This window comes from Pseudoliparis swirei, chromosome 23 (assembly GCF_029220125.1).
Source record: "Pseudoliparis swirei isolate HS2019 ecotype Mariana Trench chromosome 23, NWPU_hadal_v1, whole genome shotgun sequence".
NCBI lineage: Eukaryota > Metazoa > Chordata > Actinopteri > Perciformes > Liparidae > Pseudoliparis > Pseudoliparis swirei.
In genome coordinates this window covers 9,295,787-9,316,973 of record NC_079410.1, presented here as the reverse complement: position 1 = coordinate 9,316,973, position 21,187 = coordinate 9,295,787, and the positions used below count along the sequence as shown (strand labels likewise).

At 41.5% G+C, this 21,187-nt stretch overlaps 2 protein-coding genes across 6 annotated transcripts in view; one reads left to right on the top strand and one right to left on the bottom strand.

Moving 5' to 3' along the window:
- LOC130188077 (septin-9-like) overlaps positions 1-21,187 on the top strand; it is an 84,155-nt gene that overhangs the window by 50,525 nt on the left and 12,443 nt on the right. Inside the window, exon 1 of one of the 5 annotated variants that reach the window (XM_056406149.1) lies at positions 14,674-14,736. The exons of the other annotated variants lie outside the window; for them this stretch is intronic. The gene's annotated coding sequence lies outside the window, so the exon portion shown is untranslated. Of the gene's footprint in view, positions 1-14,673; positions 14,737-21,187 lie in introns of those variants that run through there. 5 annotated transcript variants of the gene reach the window in all.
- LOC130188079 (uncharacterized) lies at positions 143-3,097 on the bottom strand. Its single transcript, XM_056406152.1, has 2 exons — positions 2,699-3,097; positions 143-2,353 (listed from the first exon to the last, which is right to left on the bottom strand). The coding sequence occupies exon 2, from the start codon at positions 2,350-2,352 to the stop codon at positions 1,225-1,227; it is 1,128 nt and encodes a 375-aa protein (XP_056262127.1). The 5' UTR covers position 2,353; positions 2,699-3,097; the 3' UTR covers positions 143-1,224.

Sequence of the window (21,187 nt, the reverse complement as noted above, 5' to 3'; positions counted from 1 at the left end):
TTGAGAGTAGGTGTGACATCTTCTAGGTTACGACTTCCCTGGAAATGAAACTGGCTAAACGAGCATTGCTAATGCAATATCTAACAATAGTTGGATTACTTCCTCCATTTTGTTACTTGCAATGAATACACTCACATCAGTGTAATAGGATAGGTAATTACAGTTTATTAAACACAAAATCATAGATCAAAGGAATTCTGTTTTTCTTTTTTAGCGTTGCTATTGGTTGAAGGATGTCAACACAGCTGTATGGGTGAAACTGCTTTACCCTTTTGAAAAACAGATTAGTAGGAGTCACATGTTCTGTTTTATTTGGATTCACACGTCTGCCCATTTTTCTTTGGATTTTTTTATCCACAGTTTTTAGAGGAATGATTCTATAAAGTCATCCTGGATTTTTATTAGCATGTTAATAATGGAAAGTATCCTGTGCCGGTCCAGGCTTGACATTAAGTGTGTCCTATAGGCTGCATGGTGAGGGTGAGGGCCAATGTACATTGATGAACACTTTAAATTAAAATGTAAATACACCCATTACAGCCACTAGGCTGATTCCCATTGGTGACCCCCTGCCAGAATGTACAGGCTGAGCGTCCTATAGGAAAAGGTTAAAGTGCAGTCATAATATACTACAATCAATCATAGTGTATAGCTGATAATGCATAGCAGTTCAGTATTTAAAAAAGTTAACAATGGATAAAAAAAGAATCGCGTATAGAAAATGAAACGAGAGAAAATATCAGTGTAAGGAAGACATTTCACATGCATCATATTACACACATATATTACACATAGGGGCATTAATGAGTACATTTTAAGGTTTCATTAATTCATATAACATTCATACATCACATATCCATGACAGTACTACTATCTGTGTGCACAGGTTTGGGTGGACAACAGCCATCCCTTCATGTGCTTTTTAAAACTGCTGAAGGTTGGGCATAAGGAAAAGGAAGTTGCTATAGTTTTTGATTTGAGAAGAAAATCTAAGTGTTGGTCTGATTGGTCTATATTTGTTTATTTTATTAAACAACTGCATTCTTTTAACATATTGTCCCTTTTATTAAGTCCGAACTAAAGAGCTTCTTTGCAAACTTCAAAACATGAGGTTTCAATGCGGTATGTGGCGTACTTGAATAACAACAGCTCCGCCTTGCGGGAAGTCTTGGTTCAGAATTTATTCTCCTGCACCAATCAACTGGGAGAGCTCACATATGCAATTTATCTGAATTTTAACAAGCAAGCAATTACAATCACTACGATTATGATGCAACAAAATATGGCAATACCACAGCAAATTTGACAGTTCTGGGGTGCAGAGGTGTCACCTGATTGTCTGTTAGTCATCCTGTTGTTGGCTTCGAGGTCCACGTCGGCATTTCTTACCAGAACATAATCTTGGTTGCGAACATCTCGGTGGACGTTGCTCTTCCTCTTGGAATCATCATCCAAATGTTTCGGTCTTTCTTCTTGTCTGTTAGTCATCCTGTTGTTGGCTTCGAGGTCCTCGTCGGCATTTCTTACCAGAACATAATCTTGGTTGCGAACATCTCGGTGGACGTTGCTCTTCCTCTTGGAATCATCATCCAAATGTTTCGGTCTTTCTTCTTGTCTGTTGCGTTGGTTAGGGGAGTCCTTTGCTTGGATCACAATACACAACAGCAGTCCAAGACCAGCAAGGTCAGGACCCCATGTGTTTATGATGTCCCTTAACTGGGACTCATCTGCGTTGCCTCCAAAGCGGGTTCTGAGTTGCAACAGTTGCTGTTGGTTTTGTCCCACAGAAAACGCTCTGATATATCTGATGAGGGAAAGATTGATCCTGTAGGTATGAGCTGGGTCGTATTCTGTCCCCTGGTTTTCAGAAATATCATAATGCTGTGTTATATAAACGTGCTCTATCCTCTGCACATCTGTCCATTGTGTATTCTGCTCCCTGATACAAACTATGATCCTGTCCCTGTTGCGTCCCACATACTCAGTTCGGGGATGAACAACATAAGGAGGAAGTGGCATGGAAGTTGGTTGATTGAGATTGCCAATAGTGTAGTACCGGAATGCATTATTCCCATCTAGTTCTTCCAACACCCCCTCAGAGTTGTGATAATAATGTGAGCCATAATCTTGTGTATTGGGATCAAAGGTCATCCATATGACGTTGTTCTCGTCGATCTCCACTACGTTTGCAAACCAGTAGAGTAGCAAGAGACTGTGTTTGGGCACAGATTTACCAAAGTTGATGTTCTTCAAAGAATTAATTGAATGTAGCTTTTGTACAGCCGACACTGAGGTGAGGGCCAGGAACAGAGCTCCGCAGCACATTGTGAATATTCCTGGCATCCCCATCATCCTGTAGAGATATTTAAAAAGTTGTTTTCCTTATTATTCAGCCGTACAGTACCTTACCATTCTCAATGTATTTGTTGCTTGTGTCTCAAAACAAAGAACGATCGCCTGATGAACATAGAAACAGGTTTGGTTTGTTTATCATTCCTCGTGCTCATACTGACCAGTGTGAGGAAAGAGGACACATTTCTCATTCTGTGCAAAATATATTTGTAAGTTTATCTGAAATTAATTTGAGACTTCAGCAGTTTGAGTTAATCAAATCAAGTATGTTCCTAAGTTACTGTGTATTTACAAAATCTCCTTTCAAGAACACTCACAAAGAAGAATTGAGGCAAAGAGGGCTCACCTGCGTTGGTCTGCCGCTGTTTGTTTTCTGATTCCTGTGTCTGTGCCTCTTTAACTGCTTTTAGTTTATGGTTTCCCTGGAAATGACACTTGAGAAATCACATGTTGCTTGTGGTGACAGGAAGTTGCATATTCCAGCTGTTTTGTATTTGGACCTTCTGTATTCAAGAATATGATACTAACTAACAGGCACGTGCACAGATAGAGCCCTAGTGGTGCTCAAGCACCAGCCCCTTTGCCCTGGATGAGAAAAGTGCCCTTTTTGCTAGAGACACATTTTTTTCATTCATCAGTATTTAAGAATACAAGTTACTCTTTCTGTCATCAAGTCCCCCCAAATGTGTTTTAATATCCGACGGGGCATTTATTTGAGTTATTGTGAGAATTTCTCCCCGACCTGCTCCGCGGCGCTCACGAGCCCCCCCCCCCCTCTCTCCTATCCCTCTCCCCGCTGCGCTCCTCCACTTCCTCCTCCACTCAGTGCTCGCGCAGGTCTCCTCGCGCCACCAAACGGGTGCACCTCCTTCTCCTCTGACCCGCAGCACCAGACACACAGGTCATGACGGTGTTTGTCCCCTGACGTTGTTTTGTGATAAATCAACCACAACATTAGCGCTGCTGAAAACATGACGTCACAACTGGTCCGACGTTTCCTAAAAAAATAAATTAACAAAAACTCACGAAATCCGTGATTTCAAAGCCTCGTCCAGCTGTTTACTGACGTTAGTTATGTTTAGAGAGAGAGAAAAGAGAGAGAGGAGAGAGAGAGAGAGAGAAGAGAGAGAAGAGAGCGTTCTTATTCCGTTCTATTTAACAGGGGCTAGTCTAGGATTTGCGTGGCCAGACTGAAAAAAAAATCATAATGCCTCTGGTATTGTTCAGAGGGCCGGGCCAAATGTGGAGGCGGGCCGTATTCGGCCCGCGGGCCTTAGTTTGAGGACCACTGCTCTTGGCTGTTAATGTCTATCACTATAGCTCATTTTGAAAATGACGTCAGAGGGCAATACGGATCCTTATCAGACCAGCGAGGAGGGCAATACGTGGCTGGCATGACGACCCATTAGCCAATCAGAACGCTTGTACTGTTGTTGCTATATAATAATTCATCTTTATTCATAAAGAAAATGTAAGCTAGTGGTCTGATGCTGCCCAGAGGAAACGCAGGTCGAGGACAGCATCATCAGTGTATTGATGCTAATGCTTCAACTCTGTCAGAATTTTTTTTTGGCATTGGGTGACCTTTTTTTTGTTTTGAGCACCTGCCCCCCAAAATGTCTGTGCACGTGCCTGCTGATGTTACCGAGGCTTTAGCTCCCTTTAAATCGTGTATCCTCTAAAGTTAGTCCCTCTAGTTTCCCATTCCCTTTTAATGTTTCAAAAGAAAACATTTTTGTGTCGAGTCGTGGTGGAACAATCAATGGTAACACAAAGAGGAGAAAGCACTCACAAAAAAGACTTGACCAGTCACACTGCCACGCTGTTGCTTGTGATGATAGGAAGTTGTACAATAAAGTTTTGGATCTTCTGAATTCAACAATATAATGCTAATTAAACAAAACTAGCAATCAAAACATAAGAGAGCTCACCTGCGTTCGTCTGCTGCCTTCAGGTATCTGATCTGTGTTTGAGAGTAGGCGTGACATCTAGGTTACGACTTCACTGGAAATGAAACTGGCTAAACGAGCATTGCTGATGCAATATCTAACAATGGTTGGATTACTTCCTCCATTTTGTTACGTACAATGAATACACTCACATCAGTGTAATAGGATAGGTAATTACAGTTTATTAAACACAAAATCATAGATCAAAGGAATTCTGTTTTTCTTTTTTAGCGTTGCTCTTGGTTGAAGGATGTTAACACAGCTGTATGGGTGAAACTGCTTTACCTTTTTGAAAAACAGATTAGTAGTGGTCACATGTTCTGTGTTTTATTTGGATTCACACATCTGCCCATTTTTCTTTGGATTTTTTTATCCACAGTTTTTAGAGGAATGATTCTATAAAGTCATCCTGGATTTTTAGTGGCATGTTAATAATGGAAAGTATCCTGTGCCGGTCCAGGCTTGACATCAAGTGTGTCCTATAGGCTGCATGGTGAGGGTGAGGGCCAATGTACATTGATGAACACTTTAAATTAAAATGTAAATACACCCATTACAGCCACAAGGCTGATTCCCATTGCCTGTCCTCCTGCCAGAATGTACAGGCTGAGCGTCCTATAGGAAAAGGTCAAAGTGCAGTCGTAATATACTACAATCAAAGTGTATAGCTGATAATGCATAGCAGTTCGGTCTTTAAAAAAGTTAACAATGGATAAAAAAAGAATTGCATATAGAAAATTAAACGAGAGAAAATATCGCAGTGTAAGGAAGACATTTCACATGCATCATATTGCACACAGATATATTACACATGGGGGCATTAATGAGCACATTTTAAGGTTTCATTAATTCATATAACATTCATACATCACATATCCATGACAGTACTACTATCTGTGTGCACAGGTTTGGGTGGACAACAGCCATCCATTCATGTGCTTTTTAAAACTGCTGAAGGTTGGGCATAAGGAAAAGGAAGTTGCATTGGAATCTCATGTTTTGAAGTTTGCAAAGAAGCTCTTTAGATCGGACTTAATAAAAGGGACTATGTTAAAAGAATGCAGTTTAATAAAATAAACAAATAGACTAATCAGACCAACATTTAGATTTTCTTCTCAAATCAAAAACTATAGGTATGGGGCGTACTTGAATAACAATAGCAATTTATCCGAATTTTAACAAGCAAACAGTTACAATCACTACGATTATGATGCTACAAAATATGGCAATACCACAGTAAATTATCCAGTTCCTGGGTGCAGAGGTAACGCCTGATTGTCTGTTAGTCATCCTGTTGTTCGCTTCGAGGTCCACGTCGGCATTTCTTATTGGAACATTATCTTGGATGCGAACATCTCTGTGGACGTTGCTCTTCCTCTTGGAATCATCATCCAAATGTTTCGGTCTTTCTTCTTGTCTGTTAGTCATCCTGTTGTTGGCTTCGAGGTCCTCGTCGGCATTTCTTATTGGAACATTATCTTGGATGCGAACATCTCTGTGGACATTGCTCTTCCTCTTGGAATCATCATCCAAATGTTTCGGTCTTTCTTCTTGTCTGTTGCGTTGGTTAGGGGAGTCCTTTTCTTGGATCACAATACACAACAGCAGTCCAAGACCAGCAAGGTTAGGACCCCATGTGTTTATGATGTCCCTTAACTGGGACTCATCTGCGTTGCCTCCAAAGCGGTTTCTGAGTTGCAACAGTTGCTGTTGGTTTTGTCCCACAGAAAACGCTCTGATATGTCTGATGAGGGAAAGATAGATCATGTAGGTATGAGCTGGATCATATCCTGTCCCCCGATTTCAGAAATATCATAATGCTGTGTTATATAAACGTGCTCTATCCTCTGCACATCTGTCCATTGTGTATTCTGCTCCCTGATACGAACTATGATCCTGTCCCTGTTGCGTCCCACATACTCAGTTCGGGGACGAACAACATAAGGAGGAAGTGGCATGGAAGTTTGTAGATTGAGATTGCCAATAGTGTAGTACCGGAATGCATTATTCCTATCTCGTTCTTCCAACACCCCCTCAGAGTTGTGATAATAATGTGAGCCATAATCTTGTGTATTGGGATCAAAGTTCATCCATATGACGTTGTTCTCGTCGATCTCCACTATGTTTGCAAACCAGTAGAGTAGCAAGAGACTGTGTTTGGGCACAGATTTACCAAAGTTGATGTTCTTCAAAGAATTAATTGAATGAAGCTTTTGTACAGCCGACACTGAGGTGAGGGCCAGGAACAGAGCTCCGCAGCACATTGTGAATATTCCTGGCATCCCCATCATCCTGTAGAGATATTTAAAAGGTTGTTTTCCTTATTATTCAGCCGTACAGTACCTTACCATTCTCAATGTATTTGTTGCTGGTGTCTCAAAACAAAGAACGATCGCCTTATGAACATAGAAACAGGTTTGGTTTGTTTATCATTCCTCGTGCTCATACTGACCAGTGTGAGGAAAGAGGACACATTTCTCATTCTGTGCAAAATATGTTTGTAAGTTTAAATGAAATTAATTTGAGACTTCAGCAGTTTGAGTGAATCAAATCAAGTATGTTCCTAAGTTACTGTGTATTTACAAAATCTCCTTTCAAGAACACTCACAAAGAAGAATTGAGGCAAAGAGGGCTCACCTGCGTTGGTCTGCCGCTGTTTGTTTTCTGATTCCTGTGTCTGTGCCTCTTTAACTGCTTTTAGTTTATGGTTTCCCTGGAGATGATTCATGGGAAATCACATGTTGCTTGTGGTGACAGGAAGTTGCATATTGCAGCTGTTTTGTATTTGGACCTTCTGTATTCAAGAATATGATACTAACTAAACAAAACTAGTCATCAGAACATGAGAGCGCACCTGCATTGGGTTGCTGCCTTCAGTTATCTGATTTGTGTTTGTGAGAGTAGGCGGGACATCTTGTAGGTTACCGCTTCGCTGGAAATGAAACTGGCTCAACAGACATTACTGGTGGTGACAAGCAGTCTAATAATAGTTTCATTATACCGCCTTCCTTTATTGCATTGCAATTGTGTATGTGTGTTTAGCTGGGAGTCATTACTACTGGATTCCACATGCTGGAGCAAGGCATTGTTGCCTGAATGAATCCTAAAGCTTAATGACAAACCAGAGCAATGCATTATAATATACAATGAAAGACATTTTGCTCAGTTAAAATTATTTTCAATAATTGTTTTGCTTTTATTAAAGGATTGCACTTTAGTAGACGGAGCTACAGAGGTCCTAACGTCCTGAAGACTCTGACCTCCACAGCGGTTTGAGATCAGGGATTTAAGGAACATTTGGCATTTCATCACCAGCATTGCATAACAAGCATATATCTCTATCATAACTGAACCCCATTTACCAAAAATAGATAATATAGTTAAGGTTAAAATGTGGAGTGTTATGTTCAGTTAACTTTGGTCGACTCGGGTGAGGAGAAAGTCCAGAATCCAATGATGCATAATAAAAAGTATTTAATAATAAGTGATGAACGGCTTATGGTTCTAGGGTCCACAGGCTAAGAGCAATCTCTCTGCCAGTAAGTGCCGTCTACCGCATTCATGTGAATGAACAATATCGCCCCTATTCATTCTTCATAATATCCCTTATTAATGATCATATCCTTCTTGTGTATTATAATTTATTTTTTATATACATGTGCAAGTCAAGATACAACTATCACAACTCTACAGGAGGCAAAACAAAGCATCCAGCGGAACAAGCCCTGGCCATTGTTCACAAGCACTACGGTGTCGTACTGCCCGAGTACTGCCCCCCATTTGATTGGTGAATCTTGTGGGTTTAGGGGTTCTAATTGTCCACCAAAAACTATTGGCTCACCTTGGCTTGGTCCATACCTAATGTTCTTTCTCATTTCTTGTCTACTAAATCCTCAGTGATTTAAGAAAATATATGATTAAACAAATTAAAAACAATACAACATTAATTAAGATCATGATAGCTTCATCCTCATCATTATCTTGTATGTTTCCTGTTCTGTAGTTGTTTGATGGTGAGTACTTGTTTTCCGTTGGGTAGTTATTTGGTGATGTGTAGTTGTTTTCTGATGTGCAGTTGGTTGGTGGTGTGTAGTTGTTTTCAGTTGGGTAGCTGCTAGGTGGTGTGTAGCTGTTACGTTGTGTGTAGCTGCTACGTTGTGTGTAGCTTCTTGGTGGGGTGTAGCTGCTTGGTTGTGTGTAGCTGCTCGGTGGTGTGTAGCTGCTTGGTGGTGTGTAGCTGCTTGGTGGTGTGTAGCTGCTTGGTGGTGTGTAGCTGCTCGGTGTGTAGCTGATTGGTGGTGTGTTGCTGCTTGGTGGTGTGTAGCTGATTGGTGGTGTGTAGCTTCTTGGTGATGTGTTGCTGCTTGGTGGTGTGTAGCTTCTTGGTGGTGTGTAGCTGATTGGTGGTGTGTAGCTTCTTGGTGGTGTGTTGCTGCTTGGTGGTGTGTAGCTGATTGGTGGTGTGTTGCTGCTTGGTGGTGTGTTGCTGCTTGGTGGTGTGTAGCTTCTTGGTGGTGTGTAGCTGATTGGTGGTGTGTAGCTTCTTGGTGGTGTGTAGCTGATTGGTGGTGTGTAGCTTCTTGGTGGTGTGTTGCTGCTTGGTGGTGTGTAGTTGCTCGGTGTGTAGCTGATTGGTGGTGTGTTGCTGCTTGGTGGTGTGTAGCTGATTGGTGGTGTGTAGCTTCTTGGTGGTGTGTTGCTGCTTGGTGGTGTGTTGCTGCTTGGTGGTGTGTAGCTGATTGGTGGTGTGTAGCTGATTGGTGGTGTGTAGCTTCTTGGTGGTGTGTTGTAGCTTGGTGGTGTGTTGTAGCTTGGTGGTGTCTTGTAGCTTGGTGGTGTGTAGCTGCTTGGTGGTGTCTTGTAGCTTGGTGGTGTGTAGCTGCTTGGTGGTGTGTATGGTGGTGTGTCTGGTCTGTTTTCCTGGACAATGGAGTACCTTTCCTCGATCACAACATACAACAGCAGTCCAAGGCCAGTAAGTCCACTCCATGTGTTTATGATGTGGAAAACATCTGCATCAATTTCAAAGTCGTTTCTCAGTTGCAACAGTTGCTGAAGTTCTTCCCCCACAGAAAACTCTCTGATCTCTCTCAAGAGGTTAGTCGTGATCCTGTAGGTATGATCCGGATCATATTCCCCCTGATTTTCAATATGCTGTGTGATATAAACTTGGTCTATCGTCTGGGGAACTTGCTGTCCTGTGTTTGGCCTCCTTATACGAACTATGATCCTGTCCCTGTTATTGCCCTCATATTCTGATGCTGGGGGACGGACAACATAATGAGGAAGTTGCATGGAACTTTCTTGATTGAGACTGCCAAGTGTGTAGTACTGGTATCTATTCCCCCAAGGCAGGTCGTCCAACAGCCCTTCATAGTTGCCATAATGATGTGAGCCATAAGCTCTACTCTCTGGGTCAAAGGTCAGCCTCATGATGTCGTTCTCTTCGATGTCCACTGTGTTGGCAAACCAGTAGAGCAGCAAAAGACTGTGTTTGGGCACAGAGTGACCAAAGTTGATGTCCTTCAAGTCGTTGATTGAATCAAGCTCACTCTCTACAGCCGACACTGAGGTCAGGGCAAGGAACAGAGCTACACAGCAGCTCACGACTCTTCCTGTCTTCATCATCATCATCATCCTGTATAGATATTTAAAAAGTTACTGCTGACATCAATCCATATTGTACAATCTTAAACTGACGATGCAGTTCATAATTATTTTCCTGAATCAATAAATACATTTTATAATTTTTTATTAATAGCTCAACACCTTAGCGCAACACCTAGGCTGTCTTTTCTTTAATCGGTAGTCAGGTGTAAGGCTGGTAATTATTTTTTATTCATCTTGATGCATCAACATTTTTATAGACTGAATTTATTTTAGATCACTTTTTATCCGCTATTTTTTTTTTTTTTACTGACCATTCAATTTGTACTATTTAAACATTATTATAAATCGAAGAGCTGTGTCAACTGGAGGGTTACATTTACAAGCGCAAAGAGAACCAACAGTAAACTAAATGAAAATGGGTCTGTAGCAGCACCCTCGTAGTAAAAATGCATAATTCAGTATGTTCTGAATCATTTGATATAAAAAAGCTGCCCCTATTCACTAATAAATGATCTTCAAACAAATGTCTGTGTTCAGGGACAGAGGTAAGCCACGAACATGAACAGATGAACATTGAAACAGGTTTTGCTGGTTGCTATTGTTCCTTCATCGAAGAAAGAGATAAAGTATTTCTTCATTCTTTGCAAAAATGTATTCGGAATTTTTTCTGAAGTTCATATGAGCCATTTACAAAGATGATTTGAGTTTAATGCCTCAGCAGCCATGTCGAGTAGTCCCGCGATTAAAAACAAAACTAGTCATAAGAAAATAATCAAGCTCACCTGTGTTTCCTCTGCCGCCATCAGGTATCTGCTCTCAGTATAGGTGTAACTAGGTTACAATGCCACTGTAAAGGAAACGGGCTAAACCAGATGCAAGTTCATTTACTTCCTTGTTTTTTTTATATTGCCATGTATAATATCGTCAGATTTTTGTTAGCATTTCAGGGGGATATCTGCCTCAACTGATGAATTTGGCAAATTATAATAATTAAAAAATGTAATCCAGTATCTAATAAGGATATTGAAATGTTTGCTAGTTATGTATGTTTTGGATTATTTTGTATGTTGTTGGTTTTGTTAATGTTTTTGCCATGTAAAGTGCTTGAAGTACTTTTTTTCTTTTTTAAAAGAGAAGTTTAAAGCACTGTAAAAATAAAACGTATTATATCATGCAATTTCATTGAAATCTTCAAGGTAAAAAATGTTAGATTAGATTATCCTTTATTAGTCCCGCAGTGGGGAAATGTACAGGATTACAGCAGCATGGGGAAAGTGCACACAGAAAATATGGTTAAGAAAACAAGTGATGTAAACAGTAAGAATCTACAGTAACATGTCAGTATGTGTGTGTATATGTATAGTATATGTGTGTGTGTATATATATATATATATATATATTATTATTATATATATATAAGTGTTTTGTGGTCTACTGTGAGCTCAGCTGGTTGTGTGACATCAGCAGGAAGGACTTGTTGTTCCTCTCCTTTATACTCCGGGGTAAATCAGCCGGTGGCTGAAGGAGTTTCCAGGGTGTCCTGCATGGGGTGGGAGGTGTTGTCCATCAGGGATAATAGCTTAGCCATCATCCTGCCTTTTTCAACAGTAAATAACAATGCTGCACCAATGCTAAATGCCCTAAACTACGATCTATATTAAACTGTACATGTTTTCACATGAGGTTTTTACATGTTTTTAAACATAGTGTAACTACAATATGGTTCACTGCCTGCACTGCTGCAACTCTCCCAGCAACCAGCAGGAGATGCTGTCACACAGGTAGTTGGTCTCTCCCACCTGGAAGGTATCAAGTCTGGATTTAGTAAAAGCTGTGTGGCCGTGCTGCATTTAAAGCTTTTACAGTTTACATTTCAAAACATGCCAAACAGCAGATCAGCTGTCGTGTACATGCAGCATAGTTCTTTTTCGGGCTGCTGTAGCAGTTTTTTTGCTCTTCTATAAATCATAGAAACCGAGGAAGTACTTCTATTTTTTATGTGGCACACTTGATATCCTGTATGGAGGCTTTGTTATTCCCCGTGGGAAAGAGTTAAACACACACAAAGGAAACATTTTAGTTTCTCTGTGGTCACTGCCCACATCTTTCATATGGGCAGCGTCCTACAAGCAATGCCTTACTACTGGTGCTCATTGTGTCCCGTGCTGCCAGAGATACCAATAGTTCAGTCAACATTATGATTTGTTGTAGATACATTTATCACAATAATTGTCTTGACGACAAACTTGCAGGACACAATATCTCTCCCTGTGTGCTCTTTGAAACAATGGTAACATACTCTCAAACGTTCATACATGGCATACTCTTTCTTCCAAGGAGAAAACAGCCACTGATGCATTCGTGTAACGGACCCAGTGATTCATGCTACTTCTATCCATCAAGTTGTTTTTGTAAGTCCTTGGACAGCTGCAGGGAACACGGCGAGGGGTCAGCCAGGCAGCCCGCTATGCTCCGCCTGCCAATACATGACATCATCTTGGCTGTCATGTATCTGGGATGGCCTTGTCCCCAGCATGGCAGCTCCTCTTGAATAAAGCAGCATGCTATGTCGAATCAAACGACTGGTTGCTGGCTCACCATGCATGCAGGGTTCACTCGGCAGGCAGCGACTTCAAGAAGAATCTTTGACTGGGAGGGCATGAACATCCTTTTTTGTTTATCTTTCAAAGGTATTGTTTTGATGTGGCACCTTGCGTAGCAGCCTTATAGTTGGCACAGACGGCGCTATAGTAAAACCTGCCGTGGATTGGAGTATATTGGGCGTCAGTGGCGACCGGGGAAACAGAGATCTACACTCTAAACTCTGGAGTGTTCAGAAAGACTTTGACTTGGGGTAAAAGGGAGAAAGACGAGCCTGAGTTATTAGTGAGCACGAAAGATGGTAAAATAGTTTGGCTCAAGAGAGGCAGTGGTGTGGGAAAGAGGCGAGAGGAAAAGTTTGTTTTAAGAGTTCTTCAGCCCTTTCATTTGTTTTTTTTAAACAGAGCAACTATGCGAAGTCAGCAGATACTGCTGTGCCATGAAATTCATTACATTTGGGTGTTAAACGTGTTTCATTAAATGGCAGACAGAAAGAACATGTTGCACTTTTTTGCTTCTTTTCATGCGATGTAAAATGTTTTTCTTTTTTAACTCTCTCTCCCACAAGGGGGCTTGCTTTATCTGGAGATATGGTAGGAGTAGCATGGTGCTTGTATAATACCTGCCTATGGTCATCTCTGCATCATCCACAGGACAGCGTGGCAAAGAACCGTGCCTTTAAGAACACCAGGAGTATTTGCTGTTGAATAGATGAACTGATTTAAAAGGAAACAAATAAATTGCAGAAACCAGCAAACTCGCTCTAGTAGATTCTAATCGACCAAGTAACTCCTGTCAGTTGTATCTACATTTTAGTATCTCCTGTTTTTAAATACTGCGCTTTTATTGGGGCGATAAAGTGTAATCTCAGACGGAAGGAGACAAAAAGAGAGGAGGCAAAAACTGAACATTTTTAAGAAGAGGGGGGGCCGTAGTTTGAGGGAAATGTACCGTTTCCCACATTGTAAAACGAAGTATAACAAGTGTTTATTTCAACTACTTATTTGGTAGCTCCGGGGTTTAATTTAACCAACAAGTGTGTGTGTGTTCTTTTTTGTTGTCTCATTGTTTATGTGTTTATATATGTTCTGTATTTTGGTAAAGTGCAAAATTGTGAAGGCCTGTAACAAAGCTTCCGATTGGTTCGATGGACATGCTGTATATGCTGCACTGGGTGTAACAAGCATCCAACATTGATGTGCCGGGGAGAGGTTTATCTTGACAACAAAGTGAGTAATGACACTAAAAAAATTCATCTTTCCAGCCTCTTGTCTGCTTTTTAAGAAACATGACTGGAGGAATGCAGTTGTTGCCCTGTATGTGCATGTGTGTGTCTGCTCCTCTGGCTGTACGGTTGCACTCAAGCCCTTGCACTGGTATATAATTACACTTCCTGTGAGGCTGGAGACAGCTGTTTCCTCTCCTCTTTAATCACACAAATACATACTCCATAAGAATAGTAATCAGCCAAAGTAATTGGTTCGTTCACAGGTAAAAAAAAAAAATTACGGCTGCATTTTTGTTGTTGTTTTACTTTCATTTAACTGTCTTTATCTCTTTGGGTTCCCCGCTAAACAATATGCATACATGTTGGGAAACTGCTGTGTGTTTAATTGATTAATTTCAAATTCCTGCCCTCAAAATTTGCTGTGTCGGCTCTCAACTTGATAACAGATTCATAGTATCTGGAAAGCGTAAAGGTGGAGCGCATCAGGGCACCAACCGATGACAAAGGGAGGCTCAGTCGTTTGATGTGATGCGTCTCAGGTCTGTGTGAAAGGAATGAGTGGGATGTGATGAATGCAGAGCCTGAGGAGCAGATGAGAGGGTCGGGTCAGATAATTAGGGTTATATACCCCAGGGGGGTTTGGGAGAGGGACGGTCAGCTGGCCCAACGGCTCCTTCAACATCAGTGTAGATGCACTTTTTCTCTCGAATGGTCATTTTTATTCTATGTTGAAACTCTGCTACCTTTTTCATCGTAAAAGTATTTTTTGTGTGTGCACAGGTTGGAAGCTTTTTTCTTTTTGTGTTAGGAGTGTGTGTGTGTGTGTATGGGGGGTTGAAGGAAGTGGGCGTGTCTGGTTGTCTTGCGTGCTCAGTCACATGACGGGCATGAGTGGGAGGGGCAGGCAGAGAGCTTCCAGAGCCTCTGCTGAGTTTGGCCTCTCACTGGAGCGCTGTGCTTTGGCAGAGGACAACTCGTACACACAGATCACACACGGTGAGTGTTTTGCATACCGGGAGAATATCTGTGCGTGGGTGTGTTTGTGTGTGACGTGGGTGTGTTTGTAAGAAACCAGTTGGAAGTAGAGGGAGTAAATATTCTTTTTTTTGTGCATGTTCCTCGTCTTCACTGGAAGAAGAGATTTCATTGTCTGTTGTTTTAACCATTCTTGACTTAATCAATATTTCGGCATGCCGTCTAGACCTGAATCAGCTGTTTCTATGTTACCGTCATTTTTAGCAGTTGAGTGTCGGGCTTAAAATGCAAGATAACCGTTGATACATTTGCTGCAAATCTTTTCTTTTTTTTTGAGTTACGGTATAGATGGGATTTTTTTATTTACTTTGTATTGTTGTGTGTGTGTATATTTGCATGTTCACATATTTACCATTGTTGAGGTTTTACATTTCCTCTCTCTCCCACTGAAGTGCATGTGTGTGTGCTCTGTGGAAAGCTTTGTATTCTGTGCTTCTTCTGCTTTTCTGTTTCTTCACGTTTCCTCCTCTGACATTGTCCACACACTTATGTGTTTTGCTGTTTCTGACTGATCCATTAATGATCGCGTCGCCAGCGCTCCGATGTGCGTGTGTGAGCAGCAAAGTGAAAGGTTGGCTGCACACTTGTGGTTAGGAGACTCCAGAGTTTGGAAAGTACAGTGAAGGAATTGTCTTATTCAATGATAATCCGTGCGTATTCCTTTCTCCTGGGAAACGCCACACCATTGTGAATGAAATCAAAGGATATAACAAAACGTGTTCTGTTTGAGCTGCTTTGTTCACCCCATACAGTTTCTCTTTTAAGTTGTTTGCGTCTACTTTTCTGATTTAGTCTCTCCGTCTGTGTTTGTGTGAGCTTATTCTCACTGGCAATGTGGCCGCAGTTGGAAGAAGTTCAGCCCCTGAATTGTATCACCCAGGCTTTGTTACCTCGGGTTGACCTGAGGAATACAAGGCATTGCTCTCTGATAACGGCAAACTGATGGAAAACAGCAACCACCCTTCACCTTTAAGAGTCACCCCCTCTGTTTTGACTCACAAGCATGCACACGCACGCACACACACGTACACACAAGCACACGCACAGCTGTTGAAAGGAGCTCTGTTGTGGCCCCTGTGCATTGCCAGGCGAGAACAGACAGTGGCCTTTCACCAGTGTTTGATGGGATGCTGAAAAGGTCATCGTTACCTTCTGTATCTTGAATGTCTTTGTGTGTCTGTGGCCGTTTGATTCAGCCAAAAAGTCTAATTGTGTCTGTTGTGGAATTCGGCATCATAACTTTGAAATGCAAAAATATCTCATGAATGCAACCGGAGCTATTGTCATGTACAAATGATAAGTTTTTGTGCACACTCAGAATAGCAAGTTTTCTAGTGCATTGAGGCATGCATGTTTTCTTCGTTATAAGAATGTTTTTTTAAATGTGAAGTTTTGCGTCACTTGTCGCTTTAGTTTTAAAAGTCTGTTGCATACGGAAACAGAATGTTTTCCTTCAGTTGACATTCAGGAAATGGAACCTTTCCTGCCCCTCATCTGTCACAAAAACACCAGCTGTGGATCAGGACATACTATAACGTAGTAACAGCAGAAACGGTGTGTGAAACAGCTGATATTATCACACTGCTTTCAGGAACAACAGGGGCCTTTTTGCTCTATGATGAGTATGAATGTTTAAATATACTGATATTAATCATTTAAAAAATAATTGCCGTCTCATGTTCTGCTGCTTATGAACATACAATTTGATGTTAAAATCTTGTTTAAGCGTAGAGTTGTTCATCTTCTGACGGTTGTCCCTGCTGTGAGTTATGTGTGAAGACAAAGGTCAGATTCCTGAGCCGCCCGGCCCTGTAGACCCAAACTTGCTGTCGGCCAACCATTTCACTGATACACTTTGACCCGCACACCAAGATTAAGAACCACACTGGCTATCTACCACAGCCTGGATGATAACTCTATCCACTCCGGTCAGCTAGCAGATAATAGCCAAGTTAGGATTCAGTTTTCCGAGAACCTCAAAAGTGTCAACATACTTGGGGGTTAATGTTTAGCAGTTGCTTTATGCTAAAATATTGTAATGGTTACAAAATATGTACATTGTAGGAATGTATTATTGCGATGGAATTGGTTTCCCATATATGTTGAGTTAGGATTAAATAAATAAGCCTTTGATTGAGGAGTTACGGTTAAGTACTCTTGTTTTTCATAATGCATGGAAAAAAACATGCAACGGGCACTTTGTTGCAGATCAACACACTTTTCTTATGAGCTCTCTTGTGTCAAAGACCGTTAAAGAGCCTAAAAAGACAGCAGCTCTCTTGTGCACAACCACCATATGGAGACTGAACACATTCCTCTGGCAGTCTAGACGAACCTGTCGTCTTCGACTGTCATTACTGCCATTTACAAACATTTCTCAAACGTCTGAAAAGTAACATTTGCACCGACTGAATAAAACTTGTGCCTTCTAGACCAAAAGAACCAAGATTGAATCGAGACTTAGAAATCAAGTCGCTTCGGTTTGAGGCTGTGGAGAGGTGACGAGTAGTCATCATGCATGCCCTATTCATAGTTATGAACGCAGAGACGCGCATCACATGTACAACATGCAGGCGGATGTACACTCGGCGTCCAGCGCCAGGTGACACGATGAGCGAGTTGGACCCTGCAGAGGTCAAAGGGCACATTTCTCCAGAAAGCTAAATGAGGAGGACTCTGGGAACTGGGTCTTGCTGCACAAACACTGTGACTTTAATTGCACAACAAACCATGTTTGCTCTGCCACCACTCCAATTTCCCCCTTTTTATTAAGAGATTCACTGTCAGAGGGTGGGAAACGGTGTGAGGGTGTATGAATGTGTTTATATGGGTCTGCCCTGAACCCTTGTGGTCTGGAGTATCTAATTGATTCTCTGCTGGAGGGCTGTTAAAGCCCCAGTTCAAAGTAATTTAATGGCCTCTTGCACTTTATTCGTTTGTAACATCGGGAAATGTCTCACGGAAACCTTTTTGTATTTAATCCCATCAGACGGGAGAAGCATCTGGGTCGCCGTCAAAGCAAATTTCGCCACATTCAGATGAGACGAGATGCAAAGCTTCCTTGTCCTGTCTGGGAATGTAAATAAAGGACCAGAGGTGCAGATGTTTTCAAAGAAGGCCCATAAAAAGATTTTAGAGCAAAGATGCGACCCATTCAGTGGATTAGGAGGGTAACGTGTTTGACATGGAGCTCAAACAAGTAGAGGAACGACTTGAACTAAGTGAGTTCAAACCCACTTCAAGGGATTGTGAATGGACCAGAATACTGCGGTCAGCCCCAACTTCACTTTCAGGGTAATTGCACTCCTAATGTCTTGATGAGTAGTAGTACAGTAATTAAAATAAACCACAACAATGGCCAACAACCGAGCCCTAATAATTGGCATACATATTAGTGATGAGTCATCGTGGAAGTGTTAACAGTTCTCTACTGGTAAAGAAAACAGTATGTTGTATCATGGCTCATAGAATGGAAGAAAATAGGTTCTACTTCCTTTTTTCACAGTCGTACGTGTAACGTGTCTGAATAAAGGGAAATACTTATTGGAGTGATTCACTCCTGCATTTGAACTTCTCTCGGTCAAAGTTTCCAGTCTTTTTTTTCTTTCTCCTCTGTATTCCTGTCGTGATTTCAAGTTGACATAAAGGGTAGAACCTCAGCATCTCTCTTTGACAACCTAAACTGGGAACATGACCTCTGACCTGCTCGCCATGCGTTCAAGATCAACACCCTGGACAGCTGCGGCATGGCTCGGTGGTCTTGACCACATATCCACTAATCCTAGAAGAGCTGTGACTTTGACTGTTGTTCTTTTCTTTAAAAAGGCAACGTAAAGAGACTCGTTTAACTGGTTTCAACTGTACAGCTTACATCGCTGTGGAAGGCCTGTTGGTGAGGAATACCCAAATGGGGAATAAATCACAAATGCTATTCGCCATTCCCCGTTTCCTCCCCTCATCCTCAGTTTTCTTTCCAAACTCCTTCTTCTGTCCTTTTCTTCCCCCTGGCCTACTCTTTCTTTACTTCCCCCTGCTCAATAATTATTGTCCTTTTTGCTTCTCTTTATCTCATGCTTATCCCACACTTATCCCACACTCCTGCCTTCTTTTTCCTCGACTTGACAACATCTTTTCTTGCTGCTTTGACTATCTCTTTCATTGCTCTCATGTCTCCTCTGTTCTCCCCTCCAGGATGCGTTGTGCTATAGATATTGACAAAAAGCAAAGTAATCCGATGTGGCTGGAAGCAAGAAAAAAAGACATTCTTTAGTGCCTGTAATTGAAAACAGGATTGCAGCAAGCCCAATGAGTCACTCTCTACTTTCAGATTTCCAAAAATATTTTTCTCTTCTGACAGACTCAAAAGGAAATGCAGTTGTAGTTGATGAGGCATGACCCAATGCAATTTCATAACTAGAACTGATTTAGGGGAAAACCTTTTAGAGTAGAGCTGAGGGATGATTAACTCCTAAATGAAAGGCGGACATTATTGATTGATTTGAATTTATAGCTCTCCAATCAAAATCTAACTTTTGGAACAAGTACTCCTCGCTGTTATTTACAAAGAGTTTAACTCTGTCAATCTGGGCAGATTAGCTTGTTTCTCCATGAAGGCTGTGTGGGTGTGGTTTGATCATCCATTTCCCTAAAATATTACGAGGTCTTAAGGTGGGAAATTGGCTCCACTGATTTGCCTGAATATTGATTGTTGCTCTCATTCACACATGCAGGGAATGTTCCTGAACATGACAGGGATACACTGCATGTGTGAAAGGGGCTGAACCGTTGTGTTTATGGAGAACTCCTTCCCTCATAGTCAAGCTGATCCTCACGCAACCTATAATGTTGGATTAAGAAGTTAAAAATGGTTTAAGGACTATTTCATTGGGCCCCTAGTGATAAAGTTATTGTCACTTAACACTGTTTGCTTTTAAGCTATTCTGCAGGGTTGTGGGATGGTAGGATGATTACTCTGTCATTAATTGGGTTTGATAGCATTTTTATCCAATCCAAACCCTTTTAAATCCCTTATTTATCTTTATAGGTGGCTTATCGTCAACGTTTTAATTTCGGCCCAGAAAAACTGTTTTTGATTTAAACGGTTTTCAGTTTAGTCCAGTCCACCAAAATCACAAATTTCAGATTTTTTACAATCTACAACATCTTCTGACCCAGGACCCTCACCTTGGAACAAGAACAACTCCCCAAACCCCCATTATGTGTACAAAATGAGCTTAACAGAGTTACAATGGATATGAAACAGATGAGTTGGAGGCAGAATTTACTACATTTACGAATACCAGAAACTTTCGGTATAATAGCATATCAAAAAATGATTGCAGTGATAGTAATAGAAATATGACTAATAATAACAATAGTAGTGGTGGGCGCCAGTCAGGCGGTAAGGTTGGGTAATGTCCACCAGCTGGTAAACTACCAGGGCAGACATTGACCATGTGTCGAGCTCCGCCCCTGTTGATTGGCTCAGAACCATTCTCGGGCTACAGCACTGAGCTGAAGGAATGAATGCCTCGCTCTCATAAATGCTCAGTTCATCCAGATGTTTTACGACCGAGGCCTTCCCCAGTGTTGTTTGCACTCAAAGCAGCAGATTTGACATGGTGAGCTTCACTCGTTGGCTTGTCGTCTCCACGGCTCTGAAACGGTTTACGACCTCAAATGAAGGCGACTGATCTCCATTGTTGGGGCGAGCTGGGTTTCCCACAGTAATGCGCCACCACTTTGTGCTCTTTAGTGTGCGTTGTGTGTTTGCCAAGTCCTTTACGGTGTTTGACTCTACTTGGGCTCAAACTGGCGGTGTGCGCTCATGAAAGACAGTCACCGATGCTTTGAAGAGTCTCTCTGCTTCGGTCTGGGAATCCAGCTCGTTGAGATGCAGGACACAGACATCTTTCTCTCTCTCCTCCATTCACTCCGTTTTGGACTTTGAGATCGGTGTGTGTGCTGAGTATTTGTTAAACGGAACAGACGGCTTGTTCATACATTAGCTGTGGGTGGTATTGTTCGCAGTAGCCTGTACGCAAACAAGGAAATGGGACAAGACCTTGTTTCAAATACAGGTCCTGTATTGGCTTGTACACACAAGTATAGAAATAAAATGGCCCCGATCACCGAGCGTTAAACTCTCAGGGGGACAATTCATCCATGATTTCATCATTAATTAGCTGAATCTAGATCAAAGACATTATTGTTAATTTTCCCTTTAAATCTCTGTGATCACAACATAAGAGGTGTTGTTACAGGTGTTTTTGCATCTAGGTATTAAACGGGTGTAGGGCTGCGACAAATCCCATCATCAAGTAATAATATTTTGATCAATTAATCAAATGTTCATCACAATTACCTAAAGTTCAATGTGATCTCAACTTATTTTAGTCAAACAGTCCAAAGA

Bases quoted from the DNA above. Each gene is read 5' to 3' on its own strand.
- LOC130188079 (XM_056406152.1), bottom strand. From the start codon at position 2,352: ATGATGGGGATGCCAGGAATATTCACAATGTGCTGCGGAGCTCTGTTC.